The sequence below is a fragment of the Mycteria americana genome, chromosome 9, assembly GCF_035582795.1.
Source record: "Mycteria americana isolate JAX WOST 10 ecotype Jacksonville Zoo and Gardens chromosome 9, USCA_MyAme_1.0, whole genome shotgun sequence".
Lineage (NCBI taxonomy): Eukaryota > Metazoa > Chordata > Aves > Ciconiiformes > Ciconiidae > Mycteria > Mycteria americana.
This window is the reverse complement of record NC_134373.1, coordinates 44,581,892-44,607,079: the sequence shown is the minus strand read 5'-3', so window position 1 is coordinate 44,607,079 and position 25,188 is coordinate 44,581,892. Positions and strand designations below refer to the sequence as shown.

The 25,188-nt window shown below is 39.9% G+C and overlaps 1 protein-coding gene across 41 annotated transcripts in view; it reads right to left on the bottom strand.

The window, feature by feature from the left end:
- The window catches only part of TANC1 (tetratricopeptide repeat, ankyrin repeat and coiled-coil containing 1), a 132,380-nt gene that overhangs the window by 13,329 nt on the left and 93,863 nt on the right, over window positions 1-25,188 (bottom strand). For all 41 annotated transcript variants that reach the window (XM_075512284.1, XM_075512285.1, XM_075512286.1 and 38 more), the window contains 11 exons: window positions 21,238-21,363; window positions 18,822-19,103; window positions 17,771-17,922; window positions 16,273-16,504; window positions 14,847-15,013; window positions 12,521-13,128; window positions 11,139-11,247; window positions 10,818-10,940; window positions 9,689-9,925; window positions 8,838-9,023; window positions 6,758-6,836 (listed from right to left, as the gene is read on the bottom strand). In XM_075512284.1, coding sequence (XP_075368399.1) covers window positions 6,758-6,836; window positions 8,838-9,023; window positions 9,689-9,925; window positions 10,818-10,940; window positions 11,139-11,247; window positions 12,521-13,128; window positions 14,847-15,013; window positions 16,273-16,504; window positions 17,771-17,922; window positions 18,822-19,103; window positions 21,238-21,363 — 2,301 coding nt within the window. The remainder of the gene's footprint in view (window positions 1-6,757; window positions 6,837-8,837; window positions 9,024-9,688; window positions 9,926-10,817; window positions 10,941-11,138; window positions 11,248-12,520; window positions 13,129-14,846; window positions 15,014-16,272; window positions 16,505-17,770; window positions 17,923-18,821; window positions 19,104-21,237; window positions 21,364-25,188) is intronic.

Here is a 25,188-nt window from a genome sequence, read left to right as displayed (position 1 = left end):
TTTTTTGAACTGAACAGTGTATATTGTCAAGAGCGAGTGCTCTTGACCTCTATCTGAAATGCAGTACTCTTGCAACTTTTAAACAGACAGATTCTATCAGAAGGCACCTTTTCAGCCCTGGCTGAAAACACCAGAGTATCACAATTGCATGCACACCTACACACTGGCGACAGAGCAGTGCAACGCAATAGAGTAGCAAATGTGTCCAGATAGCACAATAATAAAACCATTGATATGATCTTTATTTTAGCCATTCATGAGATACAAATTACTGCACATCTATGTTCGCAATATATGGCTTATGAGAAAGCAGGTAATTTCCACACATTCGGCACTGTCCTGGTTTCGGCTGGGATAGAGTTAATTTTCTTCCTAGTAGCTGGTATAGTGCTGTGTTTTGGATTTAGGATGAGAATAATGTTGATACCACACTGATGTTTTGGTTATTACTAAGTGATGTTTACACTGGTCAAGGACTTTTCAGCTTCCCCTGCTCTGCCAGGCGCACAAGAAGTTGGGAGGGGACACAGCCGGGACAGCTGAGCCCAACTGGCCAAAGGGCTATTCCATACCATATGGTGTCATGCCGAGTATATAAACTGGGGGGAGCTGGCGGGGGGGCAGCGACTGCTGCTCGGGGACAGGCTGGGCATCAGTCAGTGGGTGGTGAGCAATTGCATTGTGCATCCATTGTTTTGTACATTCTTTTATCACCATTATTATTATTTTCTCTTCCTCTGCTGTCCTGTTAAACTGTCTTTATCTCAACCCATGGGTTTTACTTTTTTCACAGAATCACAGAATCATATAGGTTGGAAAAGACCTTTAAGATCATCGAGTCCAACCATAAACCTAACACTACCAAGACCACGACTACACCATGTCCCTAAGCACCTCATCCAAATGTCCTTTAAATACCTCCAGGGATGGCGACTCAACCACTTCCCTGGGCAGCCTGTTCCAATGCTTGATAACCCTTTCAGTGAAGAAAAATTTCCTAATATCCAGTCTAAACCTCCCCTGGCTCAACTTGAGGCCATTTCCTCTTGTCCTATCACTTGTTACCTGGGAGAAGAGACCGACCCCCACCTCTCTACAACCTCTTTTCAGGTAGTTGTAGAGAGCGATAAGGTCTCCCCTCAGCCTCCACTTCTCCAGGCTGAACAACCCCAGGTCCCTCAGCCGCTCCTCATAAGAATTCTGCTCCAGACCCTTCACCAGCTTTGTTGCCCTTCTCTGCACACGCTTCAGCACCTCAATGTCCCTCTTGTAGTGGGGGGCCCAAAACTGAACACAGTATTCCAGGTGCGGCCTCACCAGTGCCGAGTACAGGGGCACGATCACTTCCCTAGTCCTGCTGGCCACGCTATTTTTGATACAAGCCAGGATGCCATTGGCTTTCTTGGCCACCTGGGCACACTGCTGGCTCATATTCAGGCGGCTGTTGACCAACACCCCCAGGTCCTTTTCCTCTGGGCAGCTTTCCAGCCACTCTTCCCCAAGCCTGTAGCGTTGCATGGGGTTGCTGTGGCCCCAGTGCAGGACCTTGCACTTGGCCTTGTTAAACTTCATACAATTGACCTCGGCGCATCGATCCAGCCTGTCCAGGTCCCTCTGCAGAGCCTGCTTACCCTCCAGCAGATCAACACTCCCACACAACTTGGTGTCATCTGCAAACTTGCTGAGAGTGCACTCGATCCCTTTGTCCAGATCATTGATAAAGATGTTAAACAGAACTGGCCCCAACACAGAGCCCTGGGGAACACCACTGGTGACCGGCCGCCAACTGGAGTAAACTCCATTCACCACCACTCTTTGGGCCCGGCCGTCCAGCCAGTTCTTTACCCAGCAAAGAGTACACCCATCCAAGCCATGAGCAGCCAGTTTCTCCAGGAGAATGCTGTGGGAAACCGTGTCCAAGGCTTTACTAAAGTCTAGATAGACAACATCCACAGCCTTTCCCTCATCCACTAGGCGGGTCACCTTGTCATAGAAGGAGATCAGGTTGGTCAAGCAGGACCTGCCTTTCCTGAACCCATGCTGGCTGGGCGTGATCCCTTGGTTATTCTCTACATGCCGTGTGATAGCACTCAGGATGATCTGCTCCATCAGCTTCCCCGGCACCGAGGTCAGGCTGACAGGCCTGTAGTTCCCCGGGTCCTCCTTCCGGCCCTTCTTGAAGATGGGCGTCACATTCGCTAATCTCCAGTCAGCAGGGACCTCCCCAGTTAGCCAGGACTGCTGGTAAATGATGGAAAGGGGCTTGGTGAGCTCTTCTGCCAGCTCCTTCAGTACTCTCGGGTGGATGTCCATCAGGCCCCATAGACTTGTGAGTGTCTAAGTGGTGCAGCAGGTCACTCACCATTTCCCCCTGGATTATGGGGGCTCCATTCTGGTCCCCGTCCCTATCTTCCAACTCCAGGGGCTGGGTACCCAGAGAACAGTCGGCCCTGCTATTAAAGACTGAGCCAAAGAAGGCATTAAGTACCTCAGCCTTTTCCTCATCCTTGGTCACTGTGTTCCCTCCCCCGTCTACTAGGGGCTGGAGATTCTCCTTAGCTCTCCTTTTGCTGCTAATGTATTTGAAGAAGTGTTTTTTGTTGTCTTTTACAGCAGCAGCCAGATTGAGCTCTAGCTCAGCTTTGGCCCTTCTAATTTTCTCCCTGCACAGCCTTGCTACACCTTTGTAGTCCTCCTGAGCTGCCCGCCCCTTCTTCCAGAGGTCGTAGACTCTCCTCTTTTTCCTGAGTTCGAGCCAGAGCTCTCTGTCAGCCAGGCCGGTCTTCTTCCCTGCCGGCTCGTCTTCCGGCACCTGGGGACAGCCCACTCTTGTGCCTTTAGGACTTCCTCCTTAAAGAATGTCCAGCCTTCCTGGACTCCTTTGCCCATTAGGGCTGCCTCCCAGGGGACTCTCTCGACCAGTCTCCTAAACAGGCCGAAATCTGCCCTCCGGAAGTCTAAGGTGGCAGTTTTGCTGACCCCCCTCGCCGCTTCTCCACGTATCAAAAACTCTATCATTTCGTGATCGCTCTGCCCAAGACAGCCTCCAACCATCACATGGCTCACAAGTCCTTCTCTGTTGGTGAACAAGAGGTCCAGCGGGGCACCTTCCCTCGTTGGCTCGCTCACCAGCTGTGTCAGGAAGTTATCTGCCACACGCTCCAGGAACCTCCTAGACTGTTTCCTCTCTGCTGTATTGTATTTCCAGCAGACATCTGGCAGGTTGAAGTCCCCCACAAGAACAAGGGCTAGCGATCGTGAGGCTTCACCCAGCTGCTTATAGAATAGTTCATCTGTCTCCTCGTCCTGGTTGGGGGGTCTGTAACAGACTCCCACCACAATATCTGCCTTGTTGGCCTTCCCCCTGATTCTTACCCATAGACACTCCACCCTATCATCACCATCATTAAGCTCTAAACTATCCAAACACTCCCTAACGTATAGGGCTACCCCACCACCTCTCCTGCCTCGCCTATCCCTCCTGAAGAGTTTTTAGCCATCCATCGCCGCACTCCAGTTGTGCAAGTCACCCCACCACGTTTCCGTGATGGCCACCATATCATAGTTTTCCTGATGTACAATGGCTTCCAACTCCTCCTGCTTGTTACCCATGCTGCGTGCATTGGTGTAGAGGCACTTCAGCTGGGCTGTCACCCATGCCTCCTTCATAGAAGAGCACCCCTTGCGTGCTTTGAGGCGTTTCACTGGCATTTCCCTCTTGGCTCCCGTTGCCTCAGTATCCCCTAGCTCAACTCCGTTCAACTTTGGCTGTGCCCCAGTGTACCCCGCACATCTTGGGGACACAGGCCGAGTGCCCTCGCTGGCACCCGCTCCCTCTAACCGTGGCACGTCGCCCCTCAGCTTCTCTCGGGCAAGCCTGATATTATCCCCCTCCCCCTTCGAGTCTAGTTTAAAGCTCTGTCGATGAGCCCCGCAAGTTCCTGAGCGAAGATTCTCTTTCCCCTTTGAGAAAGATGAATCCCATCAGACGCCAGCAAACCCGGTGCAGTGTAGGCCATCCCATTGTTTTTTCCCCAATTCTCTCGCTCATCCCACCAACGATGGGGGGCGGGGAGGGGGAGCGAGCGGCTGTGTGGTGCTTAGCTGCTAACTGGGGTAAAACCACAACAGGCACTAATATTTTGTGACTCTACTCAGTACCATAATGCTGAAGCGTTGCTGTAAGGCTATACATTTAAACAACTTGCCACCTCCTCCTATAGCTTATTATACTCCTTGCTTTTCACTGTGACACTCATTGAACCTTGAAAATAAAATATTTTTCCCATCATGATTTTTTTCCCCTCTTCCATTTGGGTTGCATCAACTTCTTGTGTGTTTTAAATGGAGCTTGAAATTAAAATGGTTTTTGTTGTTGTTTGTGTTGAAGTGCCATCAGTAATGTTAACACTGTTTAGAAAATGAGTTCATGGGCTAACTTCTGCAAGAATCAGCAAAGGACTTGCCCCTCCATTTTCTAAGTCCTAATACCGTACATTTTCCAATAAGGAGTGGGTCAAATTTTGAATTTCTTGTTACTAATTTTTTAGCATTTTTCAAACATGATAAAAGTAGAATTTTAAAAAATTCCAATGGATGCTGAAAGTAAATGAAATTACAAACACTGCAGGAAGTAGTAAATTCATTATTTTTTTTTAACAATATCTAACGCATTCACTCTTCACTCACGGATACTTCACTATGTTACAGTTACATCAACTGTTTAGATCTGAACAACTGGAAAGTAACTGTTACAGATAATCATCATTAAAGGCAAAACAAACTATCTTGTTCAAATACTTCACATTTTTTATTCTGTCAATACCAGCATTTTAGCTCATGGTGTAACTAACATTACAGCAACAATATAACTCCCTATACCTTATCCAGGTGTAAGAAGACTAAACAATTCCTCCAGTCAGCTTCAACAACATCTGGACTAAATCCTGCTCAGGAATTCCAACTATTCTACTCAAAAGCCTACGGTACCTCTGATATGCCTAATGGTACTCTGCAAATTTGAGAGCAGCCAAAATGATGCTATTTTCTATCACTTTTACTAGGCAGTAGTAATGCTCCAAATCAGCTAATCTATATAGAACATACGAGGCTGGAAAAACATCTCAGAGATGTCTTTAACCTAAAGACCATCTTTTCCAACTAAGACACAGTAATGTGGATTTTGAAAAGGGTAAACTAAGGAAATTTAGAGAACAGGCTTAAAAGTCTCCCACTCCTACATTCTGTCATTTCACGTGTTACATGACATTTTTTATCTGCTCCCCTTTAATTTTCTATTTAACTTGCCTTCAACCTGTACTTCATACAGACACGGCCTTCAGCTACATTAATGTGATATAATATTGGGAATGGCAATGATGACCTCTAGCTGTCTTTCCCTCTAAAAGACTCACAATATAAAATGCTACTGAAACAGCCTCCACAATGAGCAGAATCAACTTAGGATTCAAGTAGATAACAGCAGTACAAATACAAGAAGAGAAACAAGCTGTTCCTGAACATGTTGCTATATGAAAAGGAATGATCTTTAAGGTTGTTCTATGCTGTTTCAAGGTGAGATGAATTTTCCCTTTTTAAAACAGGCGCTCACAAAACACACTGCTCCTCACTCCATCTGCCTCATACTTCTAAGTTTTATCACTATCCAGTTCCACATCATGATCCCATTTACAAAACAGACAGCAAAGAACCACGCAGTACAATGCAAATGTAAGTTCACCCACACGTGCAAAACTGTGAAGATTCCAGCAGCATATAAATTGGCATCCTTTCCACATAAATTTTCTTGCATTCAATAATTGAAGAGTAGTATTTCATGTAATGCTAATCCTGTGGCTATCTTGACTCACTCTACATGTTCTCCTTGTCCCAAACTTACTACTCTGTATCTCAGAGAGCACAAAAGTGCCACAAGGAACTGCTCGTAGTTCTCTGGACTTGGACCTTCACTTCCATTACAAGTTAGGACTGCATAAGGAAGCACTTAATTAGTAAAGATTCCCAATACATTAAGCAAGAATTTCAACAGCAAAAGTTGACAAGAAAATAATAAAGGAAAATTAATTTAGGAACATATATATGTTTTTTGGAATTCATTGGATTTGCAACCAGAGTTTTGTATATGCATAGCAATAAAGAATATTTGCTTCTCCAGTATGTGAAGAAGCTACTGACAATCATTAAGAGACTGTTTTCCCACCTACTTGTGCAATCTCAGCTGCTTAAATGAAATAGAGATGCCACTCGTATGGTAAAACAGGAACACTTTCATCTGCAGGCTGCACAGTTTACAGTCTGGTTTTTTTTAAAGACACTTGGCATTTCCCACACATACAAAGGCATGTCTTTTCATCCATTGCCTAATTAGAACAAATGAGGCAATTGCCTAGCATTTCCCGCAAACAAATGAAATTTTTAAAAGTTCTCAAACAGATAATCCTATGAAATTCTACACTGAACCCTGAAGCACTACATTTCCACAGACAATTTTCAATTTAATTAGAAAGTCAGTAATTTACAGTAATTGTAATATAAAATAACTCTTCTTTTCCATACATGAAATGAGTAGATTTAATAAGTTAAAAACTCTATACTTATGCTTATAAACTGCATTTTATTATTAAAACTGGCATTTTCCCATGACTTTTATCACAGAAAATTAAATTTAAAAAAACAAAATTAAAAACTCTTACTTCTTAAATGAGCAACTCTAGGGAAAATATGAGAAAGGAAATACCTGTCTCTCCCCACAAGGCGTCAGTGTCATTGACGTCTATTTCATGTTCCTTTCCAATTGTCAAGATGTAACAAACGACCTGTCAACAAGTTAGCAGAGATGTAGCGAGTCACAAAAAAACATCAGTTATCGCTTGCAAGATACAGCAACAGGTAAAAGATTTAAAACAAGCACAAGTGCTTCTCTCTCAATGCATATGAATCAAAGAAAATTAATATTGTTTGTAATCCATCAAAGCAAGTTCAGTATGATTTTTAGTATGACTTGAAGACAACTGAATGTTATTGAGAGCAGTTTTAAAAAAAAAAGCCCAGTGCCCTTCTGTTAATTGGTTCAGTGTTTTACATGATTATGATTTGAGCTCCTGTGTGACCTACATATACCAGCATAATCAAGACAAACAATGCCAAAAATAAAGCATCCCAGTTCAGTGAGGAAATTCCATATTGTCTAAAATGAAGGGGAAAAAAGATAATATTTGCATACATACAGTAAAATAGGGATTCCTGTATTTTGCCTTTTACTTTCCTTTTACATTTACCAAAAACCTCTTAGCCGTTTTTCAAAATTTCTTCACAGAATGGTTTAAGCCTACATTGTTAAGTGCCAATTTTTAAACTTGAGACAAGTTATAAATTAAGTTTTGCTGGTTTTTTATTTTATTAAGGAAATCTATGTTTTGTAACCACCTGCTAGTAAAAGATTATTAAATTAAAACCTCTTCTACTGGCTATTTTAAACAAATTTTCTAATGGGGGACACAGTCACTGAGACTGCAGCAAGCAGGTAAGGGAGTAGAATCACACTACTAAAAGTTTTGGATGCTATGGGAAAAAGCAAGGGTAGGAAAGGAGAAAGTATATGGGTATTTTCAGGCTGTATGAGACGTGGTGTATACAATGTATGGAAAATCCTAAAATCTGAAATGCTAGAATATAATTTATTTAAAATTCATGAAACACACAGGCCTTTTTTCTAGCTAAGAAGAACTAAGCTTCTTACTGTCCTAAAAATAGAGAAAGACAGACATTTTCATGTAAGAGTAAGTATTTGTGATTAATGTGATCTATTTTGCTGATACTCAGGAGTTGACTGCTTTCATTTAATCAGTGGATAGCAAACAAGAACTTTTATGAGAGTGAAGGAATTATCCATTAATTCAAATTAATCATAGTTCAGAATCCTCAAATTTATATTGTGAGACAGTCATGGCTTATATATCATGTAATAAATTGATTGCACATAGACATTTCTATATTTGAATCATGTAAACAACTTTAAAGATCAGATTCTTGATCTTATAGCAATTAAAAAATAAATTTAAAAGAAGCAAATATTGAAATGGTTTTATTGAAGAGATCTTAAGTTTCCACTTCTAGCACATCACTTATAATACATACACAGGAAATTCCATCAGCCTGGTGTGATCTTTATTCAAGTATCTTTACTTACTGATTACTTTTATATCAAGGTTATGATTTATTTTCCCAATGAATAGAAAACATACTTGTATTATCTAAATATCTAAAGCATTTTGAGTATTTCTTATGTGTTTACTTTTAGTGTTCCTTTTACTGAATAATACTGTAAATGCTGACAAACGCTTCTTTTACCATATACACGCACAACCCCAAATTTCTGTCTGAACTGACATTAAGCTGAAGTAAGCCGAAGTCTGTAACTTGACATGTGCATCAGGTTAAAAAGTTAAGCATGTGCAAGTATATGCAATACACAATTTGTTATACCATGAAAAAAAAATTCAACCTGAAGTAGAAACATACTAGGGTGGATCACTGATACAGAATATCATCATTACCACTAGAGATTTAGGACAACTTCCAAGAATAGCGAGGAAAAAGCAGACAGAAAATTACATATAAACAAACCCTGAGGCAAATAATATTATTGGATAATTAACTACAGCATTTAAAACAGCTGCTAAGAATGTATACTACTTTAAATATCAGAAGTTTAAATAGTTCTGCTTTCCAAACCTCTTTTAAAAATAGCTGCAAGCACTATTGTATGATTCTGATAAATTCAAACAGATTTGGAAATATTTGAACTATCTACCTACCTGACAGTGTCCCATACTGGAAGCTGCTGTTAGTGCTTGTTGCAGTGCATGGCTTTTTCTTAGTGAATTTTGTTCTTGCGAAGGGGTTATCCAAACAACATTGAGCAAATATTCAAGAATATCACAATGCCCTCTCAATGCACTATGGACCAAAGCACACTGGCCTTTCTTGTCTACATAGTCAGCCTGCAGGGGGGGGGGGGAGGAGAAAAAAAGTTCAAAGTTGAAAAGTCTAGTGAAAGGCCGCGACGGAGAGGAGCTGCTCCTGAGCACTGCAAGAGAGCATATGTCATTCCTATCTTCAAGAAGGTCAAGAAGGAAGATCTGGGGAATTAAAGGCCAAACAGCCTCACCTTAGTTGCTGGGAAGGTGATGGAGAAACTAATCCTGGAAACCATTTCCAAACGCACGAAGGACAAGAAGGTGATTGGGAGTAGTCAGCGTGGGTTTACAAAGGGGAAATCATGCTTAACCAACCTGACAGCTTTCTAAAATGAGGTGACCAGCTTGGTGGATGAGGTGGGGGGAGAGCTGTGGATGTTGCCTACCTCGACTTTAGTAAGGCTTCTGACACGGTCTCCCATAACATTGTCATGGACAGGCTGATGAAGTACAGGTAACATTAAATACACAGTGAGGTGGACCCAAAAATGGCTGAACAGATAGGCCCAGAGGGTTGCAATCAGTGGCACATGGAAAATACTTCATGGAAGTCTGTGTAGATGATCTGGGCTCCTCGTCCCCAAGTCTATGTGTGTTAATTATACAATTATGTAATGAACGACAGTTTTCTTAGGCCTTTGCATGATTTTTTTGGTTGCAAACATTGCAGTCTTTGTGCATCACCTTACCTTTGCACCTTTTTTGCACAGCAGTGAAACTATGTTCATGTGACCTGCAGCGGCTGCATAACTAAGTGCTGTCATCCCATTTTCTGAAGTTCCATCAATAGCAGCTCCAAATTCTAGTAAAAGAGTGACCACTTCTTCATGTCCAAGGTGCGACTGAACACACAGCACTGGAGCATTATTTAGTACTTCAGTCCTATAATTCACATTTGCTCCTGCCAAGATCAGCAGCCGACTCACCTAAAATTTAAACAAAACAAATTTTTCCTCAGATTTGTCTGAATTTATTAAGAGACTTTAACATCTTGATTCAGGTACTCATATGTTACTCCCTAATTTTTGATGCAGATTTTATTGGCAGACATTGACTTTACCACATATATAGCAACATGAAAGTCTAAAATAATCTGTTAGCAAATAAATTATTGTATTACTGAACTATGTACTCCTAATACAAGACTCACCTCTCCCCTGAAGCTCACTACTCTCTCACCACAATTTCATCTGTTGTAATAGTAGGATTTTTGAAGGTGTGATTTGCTACTATGAAGATTTATGTAACTGACTCCATTAATAGAGAACCAGATTGCATAACAAGCAATCTCAAAAAAATTGTAAGAGCATGTGTGTGTGCATGTGTACGCAAGCTTCCAATCAAAAAGCTTAGAAGTTGGCTAAAATTGCAACTTGTCAACTCGGATTTCCCTATCCATAATCCAGGGACTCAAATAATAGTGCAAAGTTCTAGCATTTTACATCCTTTCACCCTCACACTATTTCCCCTTTTACAATTCCCTTGATACTTTCCCATACAAGAAAATACAGCTGAACTCTGCCCAGCAAATCAGGTGGTATATCTGACACCCTGAAAAAATGCATACACACACTTATCTACGCTACAGAGAATGGTTACATCAGAATCGGGGTGAAACCCTTCTTTCCATCAAAACTATCAAGGAGAACTGAACAGGACTTTAACAACAGCTTAAAAAAGTACATGAAGACATGTTATAAAGGAGTTCAGTTACAGATGCATAGTGGTGGCTTTTTTTCTTCACATTAATTTCAACATTCATCAACAGCAACAGTGGCAGATGAAGCACTGATTGTACATGAATGCTTATTTTCTTACCTTCACATTGGGTGTATAGATGTTTCTCAGAGAAGCAAGGGCTGCAGACAGTCCATCAGTACTATAACCAATCCACAAGGCTTGAAGATGACTGGAAGAAATTCCAGTCCTCTTACTGAGACCCTAACAGAAATGATATAACAGGAAATCTCTCTATAGGATTAGAAATAGTATTTATATCTACATCTCATCAGTATAAAGAGAAGTAACAATTTTGTTTGTTAGCACTACCAAGTATTTTGCGTAAGCTTCTAACAAATTACAGCAACTCAGAGGAGAATCTCCAAGACGCATAAAAGTTATTAAAGCTGTAAGCTTTACCTTAAAAATGTGAGCTTTAAGTATATGATGACCAAGTTCCATAGTTTGTTGGCGGTTTAACTTTCCCTCTTGTCGAGAAAACATGAAAGCCAGTAGAGCATGTCCGTTCCTAGTAAAAAGGATTAAGAGAGAACTGCTTTTATAACTATACTTTCAGTAAATATCCTAACACATCTGTATGCCTGTCATAATAGCTCAACTTTCTTTGTCAGACTACTGAAATGTACCATTACATCTCAACAAAATTCTTTCCATAACAAAATAACGCAAATAGAAAAAAGGCAATTTCAAAGTTGAAACACACTCCTAGTATTTCTCTGTCACCTCACAAGAGGCCCATGTCAGAACCAATGCAGCTTTGGACACCGATTCACACTCTGCCCCGCTTTTGTCTTGTTTCATTTCACAGTCAGAAACTGCAGGTACCTCAGATAAAACCCAATCCTTTCACAAGTAGATCTGAATCCTTTCAAATTTTGAGATAAAATATGTATTTAGTAATTCTACATCTACATTAGTTGGTGGACAGTGTTCTAGGAAACAGTGGAAATGGCATAACCCTGAGAAAACAAGGTTATCACATATTATACATTAATCAGACTATATACTGGAACTGGCCAATTAACCATAAGCTAATTAGACTATTCATCTGGGGGATGAAGTTGTGGGGGACTTCTCACCCCATCTTCAGAAATTTCTGAAGAGAACTTTTCAAAAATGGAAGCTTTAAGTAAAACTAGGCAACACGCCGCCTTCTGTTAGAGCATGCACTGTGCATCAGGTATTCAATGGGCCCAGGGTGCAGCTAGCAACGTTGAAAAACAGTAGGCGCCAAACGGTCTGCAACCCTGATAATTCCACCTACTGAACTGTTTTTGTGAAATACACTTGAAAGCACAGAGAAGTCTTAGGTCAGTGATAATTTTACGTGTCAGCATTATTGCTTCTTTTGTAAAAACAAAAAACCTAAAACCCTGAAGAATATAAAAAAAAAATGGAAGATGCAGACTGCGAGAATGTGCATGTACAGTAACAGCTTATTGACTCCACTTTAACTAATGCATGTTCTCTAAGTCAAAGAAGGTGAGGTGGAACAAACTGAAATGAAATCTCAACAATTTTGCTATATTAGTAACAACATAATACTCTCATTTCCCCATGAAGGTAGCAAATTCAAATGCAAATTTACAAATTCTACAAAGTCAATAACCTCTGATACTTCTGGTCAAGTCTACCTCTAAATATACAAAAGTTTTCACTTTGGAAAAAATTAGGCATGCTTGTGTTTTAACATTACTCTCTCCTCTCACCAACTGTTGCAACCAATTATATAAAACATAATTGCAGCTATTTGAACATGATTTACTGCAGGTTTCATTTACCTTGGCTCACATAAGAAGTCAGTATTTTCACCGTCTGCTCTCCAAACAAGCCATTCCCTGAAGGAAGGATGGCAGAACATACGTGTTCTGTCACGTCTTTTTATCAGAAAACATGAAAGGGCTTCCATCCTTTGGCTGAAGTCTTCCCATTGTTGTTCACCATTTATTTGGCCTGCATTAATAGCTTGGAAAATCTGGTCATCTGTCATGGGATGTAGGGATGCCAGTGCCACATTTAATATTGGCAGGGCTCGCTCAAAAGCAGAGTTTGTCATGAACTTCATATTGCACTGAAGTAAGTACAGTTCTGATAGAGACACTGGAACAACCTTGTAGCTTGCACTTTTGATTACTAAGTGACCTTTTTGGAAAAGATCCAGAGTGAGTTTCAAATAGAGATAAGATCCCAGGCTTCTCATGATCAGGTGGTTACTCACTTTCCCAATAATAGCTGCATCAGCTTTTCCATTTAAAGATATGTTGTTTATAATTTCCTGGCTGTTATTAATTCTGTACTGAATATAAGCATTCAAGTCATCATGAATTTCTTTGTTGTCTGGAAAATTGTCCAGGGATATTGCGATAAAGGGCAGCGAACTTACTACTTCCTATTGGGGGGGGGGGGGGGGGGGGGGGGAGAAAAGAAAAAAAAAAAAAACAAAAACAAACAAACCACACAGGCATTACAGTATTCCAGCACTGAAAACTCAACAATACAGCTTTGCTATATTTCTCTTCTGTAATGAGTACCAGACAGATTAAAAAGAAATTCAGTATCTCTGTGATGGCTTTGCAAATATTGTCCCCTGACAACAGGTAAAACAGCATTTCTACATTTCATCATTTTTCATAGGAAGGTCTCAAATATTTTCCTGACCAAGCTCAGCAAGGCAATTGAAGGGGATGAGCTATAGAAATGACCACTTCAAAATTAAGGGAACAGAAAACAGTTACCAGAGTTGGACCCTAAGACAGGCCAGGGGAAGGGAGGAGGTAGAAGGAATGATCTATTAAGAAGGAATGATTTATTAAGAAATATTCGCAAATGACAAGAGAGAAAAGAATCTCCTCATTGTTACATCTTCCAGTAACAATGTACCAGAAAGGTACCATCCAGACAGATGTTTTGATCACAGACGCACACTTCTCCAGACAGGAAAAGCCCCTACTACAGAAATCCCTTGTTAAAAATAAAAAATTTAGTTGAGCACTAAACTCTTCAGCCAGTTAAACGCTTTGAGTCCTAGTGGCAAGAGGGCAGATATGAAATAAATAAACTCTCAGAAGGCCGTACTGAAGCACAGCTGCACCTTAACATTGTCAAAACAGACTTCACATCAGCACTGCCTTGCACCTTGTCAGCTTGGTGCACAGAGCAACTCCGGAGCCATCTGCCTGCTTCTGTCCAGATATACTCTCAACTGCATTAGGAAACAGCTACTACAGAGCTGGACTTCAGTCCTCCTTCAAGTCATCTTCTCTGAGAATGAGGGATACCTAGCCAAGTGGCAGTACAGGACTGGTAGAGCTGTATCTCAAGCACTGTCAAAATATATAGAGGGTGCTATCTCAGAGATACGGTGAAAGACTAAAACAGACACGCCTTCTTTTTTAAACTGAAGGCAACTATCTTAAAACAGCCTGACTAGCCCTGGAAACAAAACCAGAACTTTGTTCAGAATATTGCGGTCCAGCACAGAAAAATGGGAATTCTGTATGGCCTCACTTAAACATTCTCAGGATTTCTGCAGGTATGTCTTAACTGCTTAATTCTGACAAAATGCTTTAACCAGAAGTTTTGAAGCTGTTTTTTTTTCAGGAGCAGCAAACAGATGAAGAGATGACGAGAGAGCAATGGTAATAAGGCCAGAAATCAAACCTCATCAACATAGTGGAATTGTGGCTTATCCCTTCCCTAAAAAGTAAAAATCCAGAGCTTAATACTAGCAGAAATACAATCCAACAAGTAAACGTTAAAGGGAAAATCACTATGGGCTTCTAATTACTCTTTTTTTTTTTTTAAGCTTTCAATCATTTATTTTGCCCATTTCACTCTTGAACTCTTGAATACTCCAATTTGACCACTTCTTGTATTATCAATTCTACTAGCATACTGAAGAAAGTGATTCAAAACAAAAAAGTCCTCCAATATCATACTTGTGCACTGTAAAGAAACGTGCAACAACAAAGGAAGGAAGGAAAAAACCCCGAAAGACTTTACTTTTAATTCCTCTAAAACTAGCATTTTTCCTAATAATGCAGCTGCATCGATATAAAAGATCACTTAGCCTTTGAGGGTAAGAAAAAAGCTAAAAGGTGTTTTTACCTGGAAGTTAGTTCTCACAGTCACAATGAGCTTCAGCCAGGGAGGAAACTTACAGATTATGTTTGTGATAAATGAAGAAAGTGTATCACCATAATCAGGTTTATGAAATTCAGCATCATTTAAACCATCTATCAAAATGATATAGTCTTCCTCGGGAATCTTCCGCTCTGAAATATGAAAATAAAAAAGGAAAGGATGAATATAAATTCTCCTATTAAGTGACATATTTTTATCCCCAAATTTTGAACATCAAGAAATAAAAATGTATCTTTATGCACAGCAATACATCTTACAGCATTTAAGCATTATTTAGGAGATTAAAAACAACATTAGGACATATAAAACAACATTGCCATAAAATGCTAAAAAGTGGAAGCAATCACAATAGTGTTTTTTACTGCACTATTATTATGGAACTATTTCACAACTGATTTTAAAAGAGTTAAAAGATTAAACAAGGCTGTTAACGTGTAAGAGGTAAGAGATGCATGGATAAGGGAAGAAGGCACATGTAGGTTAAGCTATTAGTTAACACTGCTTTTAATTATTAGCTATTTACTGAAAACTTACCATTTATTGGACTTACCAAACAAAAAAAAAGTTTACAAATTGCAAAAATCATAAAGGCATTGGTTTACACTTACCGTTCTGAGGAGAAAAGGTTATTTTGCAATAGCTTGAGAAACTAGCAATATTCATTCTGAGCACTTGTTAAGGATGAAAATCCCAGGGGTAAACATAAGATTTGCCAATGGATTTCACAGATATTTGTTGACAGCCAACAAAATCCAAGAACTGCAAACCAGTTTTCATAGGAATGACACATGCTCTGTTCACACACAGGCAAATCTCCTCCCTGCCTTGCCATATATCAAGTACCTGCTCAAGCTGGCATATACTGTGAAGCTAGCTGTTTTCAAGAAGGATTTTGCTAGGTTGTTTTTTGTTTGGTTGGTTTTTTTTAAATACGAAAATCATGTTACACGTTTTCTTGGAAAATTGCCATATCAGTTTTAAAAGTAAGCAAGAAACATCTGCTTTGCAGGTGTTTAGGCACAGAAAGTTACAAAACAAGAGTGTGACAAAACTCAAAAGCATCTAATCTGAAAACAAAATCCTTTAATGCATATGTGCCAGCCTTAACTTCAAGCTACAAAGTTATCCTTGAGTTTTCAGGCAAAGAAATAAATGTAAAGTTTCCATGATCTTTAATAAGTTTCATAGAATCTTATTTTAAAACACGAAACAACTGTTAAAAACCTACCTATTATTGTTACAAACAACTACCACAACTAAGGAATCCCCTTCTCCAGGAATGTTCCAATTTATTTATTTCTCTTAGAGCATTAAAATACATATTCTTAGAATTTTTTCACTTTTTATGCAGTTTAGATTCAGTTTCCAAGTCACTTCCTGCTTAACCTACCTTTCCTGAGGTTTGAAAGTGGTTCCAACACTCCCCTTTTAAAAGCTGCTGCTGGATCTTGGACACAAGATCTCAGGCTAAGCATGCTTTGTAAGTGAGGCTCTTTTATTAGAAGATCTCTGTATGCTGTTAATTGATTTGAACGACAAAGTAAAGCTGCAATACTGTGCACAAACTCTGGGACAAGACACGTATATGTGTTGTCAGCTTGACAGTAGTGATAAGCAACAACCTGGAGAATTTAAAGAAAAAAGTGTTACTCCTTCAATATTTAAGTTGGTTACTAGTTAGTCCAATTATGATGAAGTGTTACTAAATTTCTCTTTCAACTACAAAATATTTTTCAGTGTTAGAATAATTATCCAACTCCGCAAATGGTCTCAGATGGTCTGTGTCAGAGACACAGAAAGGAGGACAATGAAATAGATTTTGACCCTGTAGGGCATGCAAACAGGAAAAGAAATAAAAATGTTCAGATTCTGGTACGAAAACAGTAATTTGAATTCATGCCGTTTGGATACAGTGGGTAAACAGCTAAGTAACTAAGTAACACAAGAAAAACAACTTGAGGGTCCGACTAAGCAACCTATTAGCTGTAATTTAACAACATTGTGTCACACGCTTTAATGATGCAAGGACTAATTTGATCATCATCAGGCAAAAGTAAATGACAGACAGCTATTAAAGACATCCTCATATAGCAAACAGAAAAAGAGGACAACTGGCTTTATTGTGATTATTGCAAAGGTGTGTATTACTTAAAAATAAAAAGATAACATAGGCCATATGTCTGAAAAAAATCAAACCACAAGGAAAACATGGTGTTCACAGTAAATAAAAAGTCTGCACTTCAGCGGCTTTCATAACATTGTTTCCAAATAATCATCACCTTAAAGACTGCAACAATAACCCTGTCTTTTCCTCACAACTATTTGCATAAAGTATGCAATTCAGACATGAATTACTTTTACTACTTAAGCAAAAAATAAAACACTTATAATAATCTAATGCAAAAATAACTTTTAATTGCTTACTTCAGACTCTCAGAGTATGGAAAATAGATTACATTCAGAGTCAACCTGCATCAGTGAATATAGATGGATTATACACAGACCAAACATTTTATCTTCTTTTTTTTCCCCCCAGAATTTTGCTTTTGGAAGGTACACTGAGCATCTACTTGTAGAGAACACATGACCCCTTTTGCAAATAAAAGATCCCAACCTCCCATAAAAATTTCACATCTGTTCTATGTGTGTAACGTAACTCTTTCTAAGACCAAGCAGAATTCAAGTAATAACCTGAAAGGTAGAAAAGGTAGGTAAGCTGGGGTCACCAGTTATGAAATGTTCAAATCTTTTAGAAGTGTCCAAGGCTACTGCCTGTTCGCCCATCACTGACTGCTGGCATACCCAGGAGGCTCTGTAAAGCAGACTGTCTTTCCCCAGGTTAGAGTTTTCCTAACATACTGAAAATGTATTAATAAGTGAAAACTCACCTTTGAAGCAAGCCGTCTCACAGAATCACCTGTTTGATTTTGGTATTCAGGAGTACCAGGACAATTCAGAGTCTTCATTGTATTGGTACCACTTGCTGGAGGAGCAGACAGGGGTAACTGACTTAAGGGAATCTCCTGACAGGAGTCACCACCTATTTTTAAAAGACAACAAATACAGAAGGGACCAAATTTGCCAATAGCAGATTGTTTTATAGGAAAACATCATGGAATATCTTTACTGCTAGAGTAAAAATTAAAACTGAACAATAGCATTAAAAGAAGCCTGCAACTAGTCTGATAAACGCAGGCACATATTTGCAACTTTACAATTTTAAAGCAATTCAACTGGCTTTTAGATCAAAACTATAGAATAACTGAAAGCAAAACCGCACTGATGTGAAGAGCTTCCCTACGAAAATTGCATATGCAATGACTCATTTAAACCAATAGTTATTATATGACTGAGCTCTTGGTAAATAGAAACAATTTATCATTATCACTATTATTATTTGAAATGTCAGCAGGGGAAGTAGCAGTAATAAGCAGCCACACTATCCTTCCAGTTAAGGTAGGCACTGGGTTGGTCAGGTGATAGAATCCTATGGATCCCAGTAGAAGATAGAATGGGTTTCTCCATAGCTTTATTCTTGCCTCTACTGAAATTCTATGGAAAACGTGTGGTACTGAAAAGCACAGGGTACACAGTGGGGAAGAAACATGTCACACCTCTCTTTCCAAACTAATAGGAGAACAAGCTACTACAGTCACACTACCAACAGAGTTTAGGGGGGACACTGCCTAACAGAAGGAAAAGATTCTACACATTGCCTCCATTTTACAGTCGCTTTTGATGGGCTAGGCCCACACTATATTTATGTGGAAGGTATTAGTCAAAGCATACAATTTTAACAGTTTCCTTTCCTTACTGGAGGAAACAAGTATTTGCCAAGGAGTTGATGAGGCCCAACTACCTTCAGCCAAAAAAGCAAACAACACTCAACTCTTGTTATCAGTACAACAGCCCGAACAATTACTCAGAAAACGAACATACTTTTGGGGGATGAATTAGGGCTATTTGAAGCTATTTGCCTCATGCGACTTCCATGGCAGCTAAGTGCCACCAGCCGTGAAATAATTGCAGTCTTCCCAAATCCCACATTTCCAGTAATGACTGCTCCGCTGTTCTCTGCTGGATCAGTATTCTTCAATTTTTCTTCAATGGCTTGAAACAGCCATTCTCTTCCAACAAACACCGAGTCTGTTGTTATGCTTGGCACTTCAAACAATAGTGGCTTCAGCAAAATGTCTTGAGGCTTATAGGGGATGAAACGAGCTGAGAAGAGGTGGCAGGGAGAAAAGTTTATTAGAAGAAACTCAACATGCAATAAAACACCACTGTTTCAGAAGATCATTTCAATCACTGTTTCAGTAGATCACTCCAGTCAGTGACCTTGTTAACAGTGTTCATAATCAGACTTCTACAGCTTTCATCATGAAAACAATAAAGACTGATTTGCTCAGTTCAGGTCACCTCCATAATTCCTATGTGAATTAAATTCTAGAGGAGAGAAGCTACAAGTATAATTTAAGTTGCAGAATCCAGAAGTTTTCTTAAAAATGCATTAATAATTCTATAAATGGGGAAGTGCCAAACAGTTTTCAGTTTAGAGTGAACTACACTGCTGAACATCTCAGTATCAGGTCTTCAGATCTGTAAAGACATTTACAGAGGAACAGAAAAAGATACAGAGAATAAATAAATTTTTCTGTTTTAAAAAAAACCTGTATTTTTAAAGTAATGTAAAAAAAAAAAATTACTACCCTGTTTTCCTATACTTTTGAAGCCACAAGAACAGAAATTACACAGCACAGCTGAAAGTGTAGTCATGTTTGATTACTTTAATATTTGGCAGACACCTGACAAGACTTATAGAGAGAAGAATTTGGGTTTGGTTGCATAAAATACATTAGAATTTACAGAAATGATAATGTTCACTAACGTAATGTTCTGAGGGTTCATTAACCAAATATAATGTCACACAAATGCTGTTTCAGCATTAATCTAGGCCTATGAAAAAACAAATGAAAGAGGACAGCATAGCATCTATATACAATCTCAAGATCAGTTTTACCAGGAATTTGCTTAAATTTTTCTGCTTTTAATTGTTATTGGTTGTGACGGATGCACTTGACTCCTTGACCAAACCAGCAGTAGTTTGGTTCGGGCTCCAAAGGAGGTAAAGGCCTAAGCTGCAATCAGGCCAAGAACTTCTCTAATTCCAGTCTGTTCTCTGAGAACCCACAAAGGAGCAGAGTGGCACAGTGACCATCGATGGATATGAGCTTGGAACACAGATCATGCAATTAACACATGAACAGCAGGTGGCTTTCCCAAGACTCACTCATCAAGGAACAAAGGAAGCTGTGAGCAGAAGGAGTCTCAAGCATACCTTTTCCATCGCATGTAATTTGACTACGAGCCAACCACTTTATTCCATAAATATGGCAGCCTAAGTGAGCCACCTTTGAGCTCTCCCTGCTAAGCTGCGTGGCTGCATAGCGGCGATCTCCCCTTGAGCTGAACGCCCTCAAGGTTGCTCCTTGAGGCAGAGACCTCTCACACACTGCAGATCTTTTGTAAGTGACCGATATCACGCGTAACCTTGTGTTATAGTGCACTAAGATCTTGTCTTGGTAACTTTGATTTTTGTCCTGGTAGTTTCGAATCATTGTTACACCTTGCCATCAAACTTTGTTAAGTCGCACTTTTACAACATCATATTTCAATAAAACCACTTTTGCTGATACCTTTGATGGTGGTTCTTTAAGCGGTCTAAATCACCCATTTGCGACATCGGTAAACTAACAGAGCCTGCAGATGACTAAGTTAGTTAAGAGGAGAAAACAAAAAATTGCATACATCACTTGCATTTAACATAAACCTGCTAATTTCAGACTCAAAGACCAGAGATATTGAATTATATATTAGTCATAAATAAGTCTAATGGTAGTAGATCAGTTTTCTTCCTAAAACAGAATTCTAATGACAGCCTCTTGAAGATTTTAAATTCAGCATAGTATTTCTTAAGTTGCAGTACACTCTTACCTGAATGTCACATGATAAATCTGTCAGTCAAGAAAGTATTCAGTACAATTCCTGAACACTGTATTACACAACTTCAGTTTGCAGACTTACATGATCGGCACTGCCCATGCATGCTTAGATAAACAATTTACTGATTTCTTATTAAAAGTCATACGTTCAATTTCTAAACCACAGCATTATGCAGGAAAAACTGTAAGCAAGCATCTCATTTTCAGACATGTTGAGTGATCTGTCAGGAGCACTCTAAAATAACACTTTGTAGAACGGGGGTGTTTACAAAGATCACAGAACATGCATGCTACAAAACTACTGAAGCACTGTATGAGTGTGCCAAGACAGATGCAGATGTAAATATGTATACCTTTACTTTCCTGTTGCACTCTTCCACCAGCAGTGTTGTGCCAAGGTAAGCGAATTGAAGTGCGTAAAGGAGTATTTCTTTGCCCATCCAAGTAACTCAGATCTTCCAGTTTGGTTGAACTTGTTGCTAGAGTATTAAAGGATTGAAGCTTATTTTTCTCTCAGCGTAAGTTACAAAGAACATTATTATTTATTACAGTTCTTTCCTCAACATAGTACTTAGAGATAAGTTTTTCTAGACAATGGCAGTGGTTGAGGTCATTCATGTTATAACATTTACAAAATGCTTTTCAATCAAGTTCACTGAAGATTTACTTGGATTTTTCCCCTTTCAGACGGCCCTCATGTCTGCCTTAACTTCCTCTCATGGTAAGCAGTTCTCATGTTAATACAGTTTCCTTTTTTACTATGAGAACAACCATATCAGTGAGGTCAGAAGCGTTAGGAACAGGTTCAGATACTAACTGCTAGTACACTACCTGTGAGGAAATATTTATATTCTTTTTGTATCAAATCCTACAGAATTCTGGGTAACATTTTTTGTTTTCTTCAGTTTTTAAACCAAAATGATAGCTATACAAAAGAAGAACTGAAAATCCAGAGAACATATTTGCCAAGTTATATCAGGGATATATACTTTTTCACCAGAAATAAAGCAAATGAATATTCACATTAGAAAAAGCAGTTTTCAAATTGATATCAAAGCCAAAGTCTTCCATCTGTTGGAGGGACAACACAGCAGGGCATAAGCAATTCAGATTTCTGGAGTGCACTGACAACAACTTCCTGACATAGACGACTGAGAAGCCAAAAAGGAAAGGTGCTCTGCTGGACCCAATACAAACTGGGAAGAACTTGTCACAGATGTGAAAGCTGAGGGCAGTCTTGGCTGCAGTGACCATGAGATGGTGGAATTCAGGATCCTAATACGAGAGAGCAGAGCAAAAAGCAGTAGCACAACACCAGATTTCAGGAGCACGGACTTTAACCTCTTCAGAGTTCTGCTTGGAAGAATCCCATGGCATATAGTCCTGGAGAGAAGAGGGATCCAAAAGAGCTGGTTGACACTCAAGGATAACCTTCTGCAAGCTCAAGAAAGGGCCATCCAAACAAGTAGGCAATGAAGCAAATATGACAGGAGGCCTGCATGGATAAGCAAGGAGCTCTTAACTGAACACAAGCTGGATGGGGCTCTGAGCAACTTGATCTAGTGAAAGATGCCCCTGTCCACAGCAGGGGGGTTGGAACTAGGTGACCTTTAAAGGTTCCTTCCAACCCAAACCATTCTGTGATACTATGATACTATAAGATGATGACTGGCTTGGTGGATGGGGGGAGAGCTGTGGATGTTGTCTACCTTGACTTTAGTAAGGCTTCTGACACTGTCTCCTGTAACATTGTCATGGACAAGCTGATGAAGTACAGGTTATGTAAGTGCACAGTGAGGTGGACCCAAAATTGGCTGAATGGATGGGCACAGAGGGTTGTGATTAGTGACACAGTCCAGCTGGAGGTAACTCACTAGTGGTGTACTCCAGCAGTCAACACTGGGTCCAATACTGTTTAACATCTTCATTAATGATCTACATGATGGGACAGAGTGCAACCTCACCAAGTTTGCAGACGATACAAAACTGGGAGGAATGGCTGATACACCAGACGATTGTGCTGGCATGCTGATGGACCTTGACAAGCTGGAGAACTGGGCTGAGAGGAATCTCATGAAGTTCAACCAAGGGAAACGCAAAGTCCTCCAGCTGAGAAGGAGTAACCCCAGGCAGCAGTACACAATGGGGACTGACAGGCTGGAAAGCAGCTGTGCAGAGAAGGACCTTAGGGTCCCGATGGTAAACAAGCTGACCATAAGACTGCAATGCTCCCTTGTGGCAAAGGCAGCCAACAGCATCCTGAGCTGCATTAGGAAGAGCGTTGCCAGCAGGTTCAGGGAGGCAATCCTCCTCCTCTAGTCAGCACTGCTGAGACGACATCTGGAGTACTGTGTCCAGTTCTGGGCTCCCCAGTACAAGAAACATACAGACTTACTGAGCATTAACTGAATATCACCTCTTCCTAGGGTAAAGCAGGGAAGTCAAAACTACAGAACCGAATTGTAAGATGTGAACGGGGTTTGCAGTGGGGTGTTCAGAGTCAAGGTATTTGGTACTAAACTACCAGAAGTCCAGCCTGAAAATTAAAGTCCAGTCCAAATTTACAGCAATGAAAGAAATCCTGAATGCAATGAATGAATACTAACACAATGAAATGAAAGAATTTAAAGACTAGAAAAAGAGTCAGAGCCAAAAAAGCCAATGCTCCTGTGGATGTCACTTTAAAAGTGTGAGAGGCTGAGCAGAACTCCTTTGCATCAAACTGGGAGGGAGGTCTCAGGTTTGAATTGAATTTGTTCAGCTTTGAACAGAGATAGCTAAGACAGCAGCTTACTGTCATTCTTTACCTAACAGCAGCCCACAATCGGACTCTTCTTGGAGGGGCACAGTAACAGGATGAGAGGCAATGAACACAGGTTGGAACATGGGAAATGCACAGTAGATATAAAGGAAAAAAAAATCACTGAGGATACCCAAAAAAGCTGCCCAAAGACGTGGGAGAATATCATCCTTGGAGTTACTCAACATGCAACTAAACAAGGCCCTGAGAAAACTGTTCTAATTGGATGTGCTTCCAGAGAGACGGTGGACCAGAAACCTTCAGGGGCCCCTTACAACCTAAAGTAGTCTATGCTTTTTTTAACACTTGGAAAACTCAGGTACTCATAAGTCTATGAGAAGCCAAAGCTAAAATCTGGGGATCTGTACTTCAGACAGCTATAGCAATGAAAGGGCAGTTACTGCAGTCCTCTTTGGCAACAAAGCCATTGAGTCCAGAGTGAAATTCCCTAAAATTTATGCAGTAGTGCTATAATATCCATGAAAAGGTAGTGGTTGCTGCTTCCTCCCGTCATGTCCTAGAGTCAGCAAAACTAGTGTCCATCTCCAAAAGGCACTAGTTTTAAATGGACGTGCAGATCAAGTACATGGGAAAAACATGAATCACATGCAAACAATACCAATGCTCCAAATGATAATCAGAGCAGAACACATGAGCTTGGCTTATGATGCAGAGTTGGAATATCATCTTCGTCACATTCATGAATCAGGAATTTTTCTTCAGGAAGAGAACAACATAAGATAAAAGGAAAAGCAGGAGCATGGCATGGTTATAGTCCATCTCAGAACTCCAAAACAGCAAGTGAGACATAATAAAAGGGGGAGCAGTAACAGCAAGGCACAATTCAGTGATTCCTAAAACAACATTCCTACTTCTCTAGAAGGCATTGGAGGTGTCACAACTTCCAATCCCACGTTCATCTAGGAAAAATTTCTTCAGTTGCCCTTATCTGCAAGGATATTGCAGGTTAACTATTTAATTTCTTGCATGCATAGCACCAAGCATCCAGTTTTTAAAGAGAGATATTTAGCACTGGCACTCAAAAGCCAGAAAACAGTCATTTACAGCTTAAAAGCACACTAGATTTCACAAAAATCTGTAGCCAAAATCTCTGCACTATCAGATACTAGAACATCTAAGATCAGGATACTACATTTCCTTTGACACAGGACAATTTGCACAGAGCATTAGTTTTTCAGCACTATAAAACTATAACACAGCTCATTCAAGAGGCAAATTGCAGATAAATAAAGCTTTTTTCAAAGCAGACTCAAAAATTGTTTCTAACATTTGTAATTTTATAGCTATGTAAAATAGCTAGACACATGCAAATTCATTACAATTGTTTGCTGCTGTTCACTTAAGACATTCACTTTTGTCAACAGGATGAGTCTAATGAACAAACATAGCAGAAAGCCAGAAAGCTTTGTTCTGTGATAACAGCAGTTCTATGGAGAACCGTGGTACTCTCTCTCCCCCTGTGAACCTGGGAATTATTGTATTC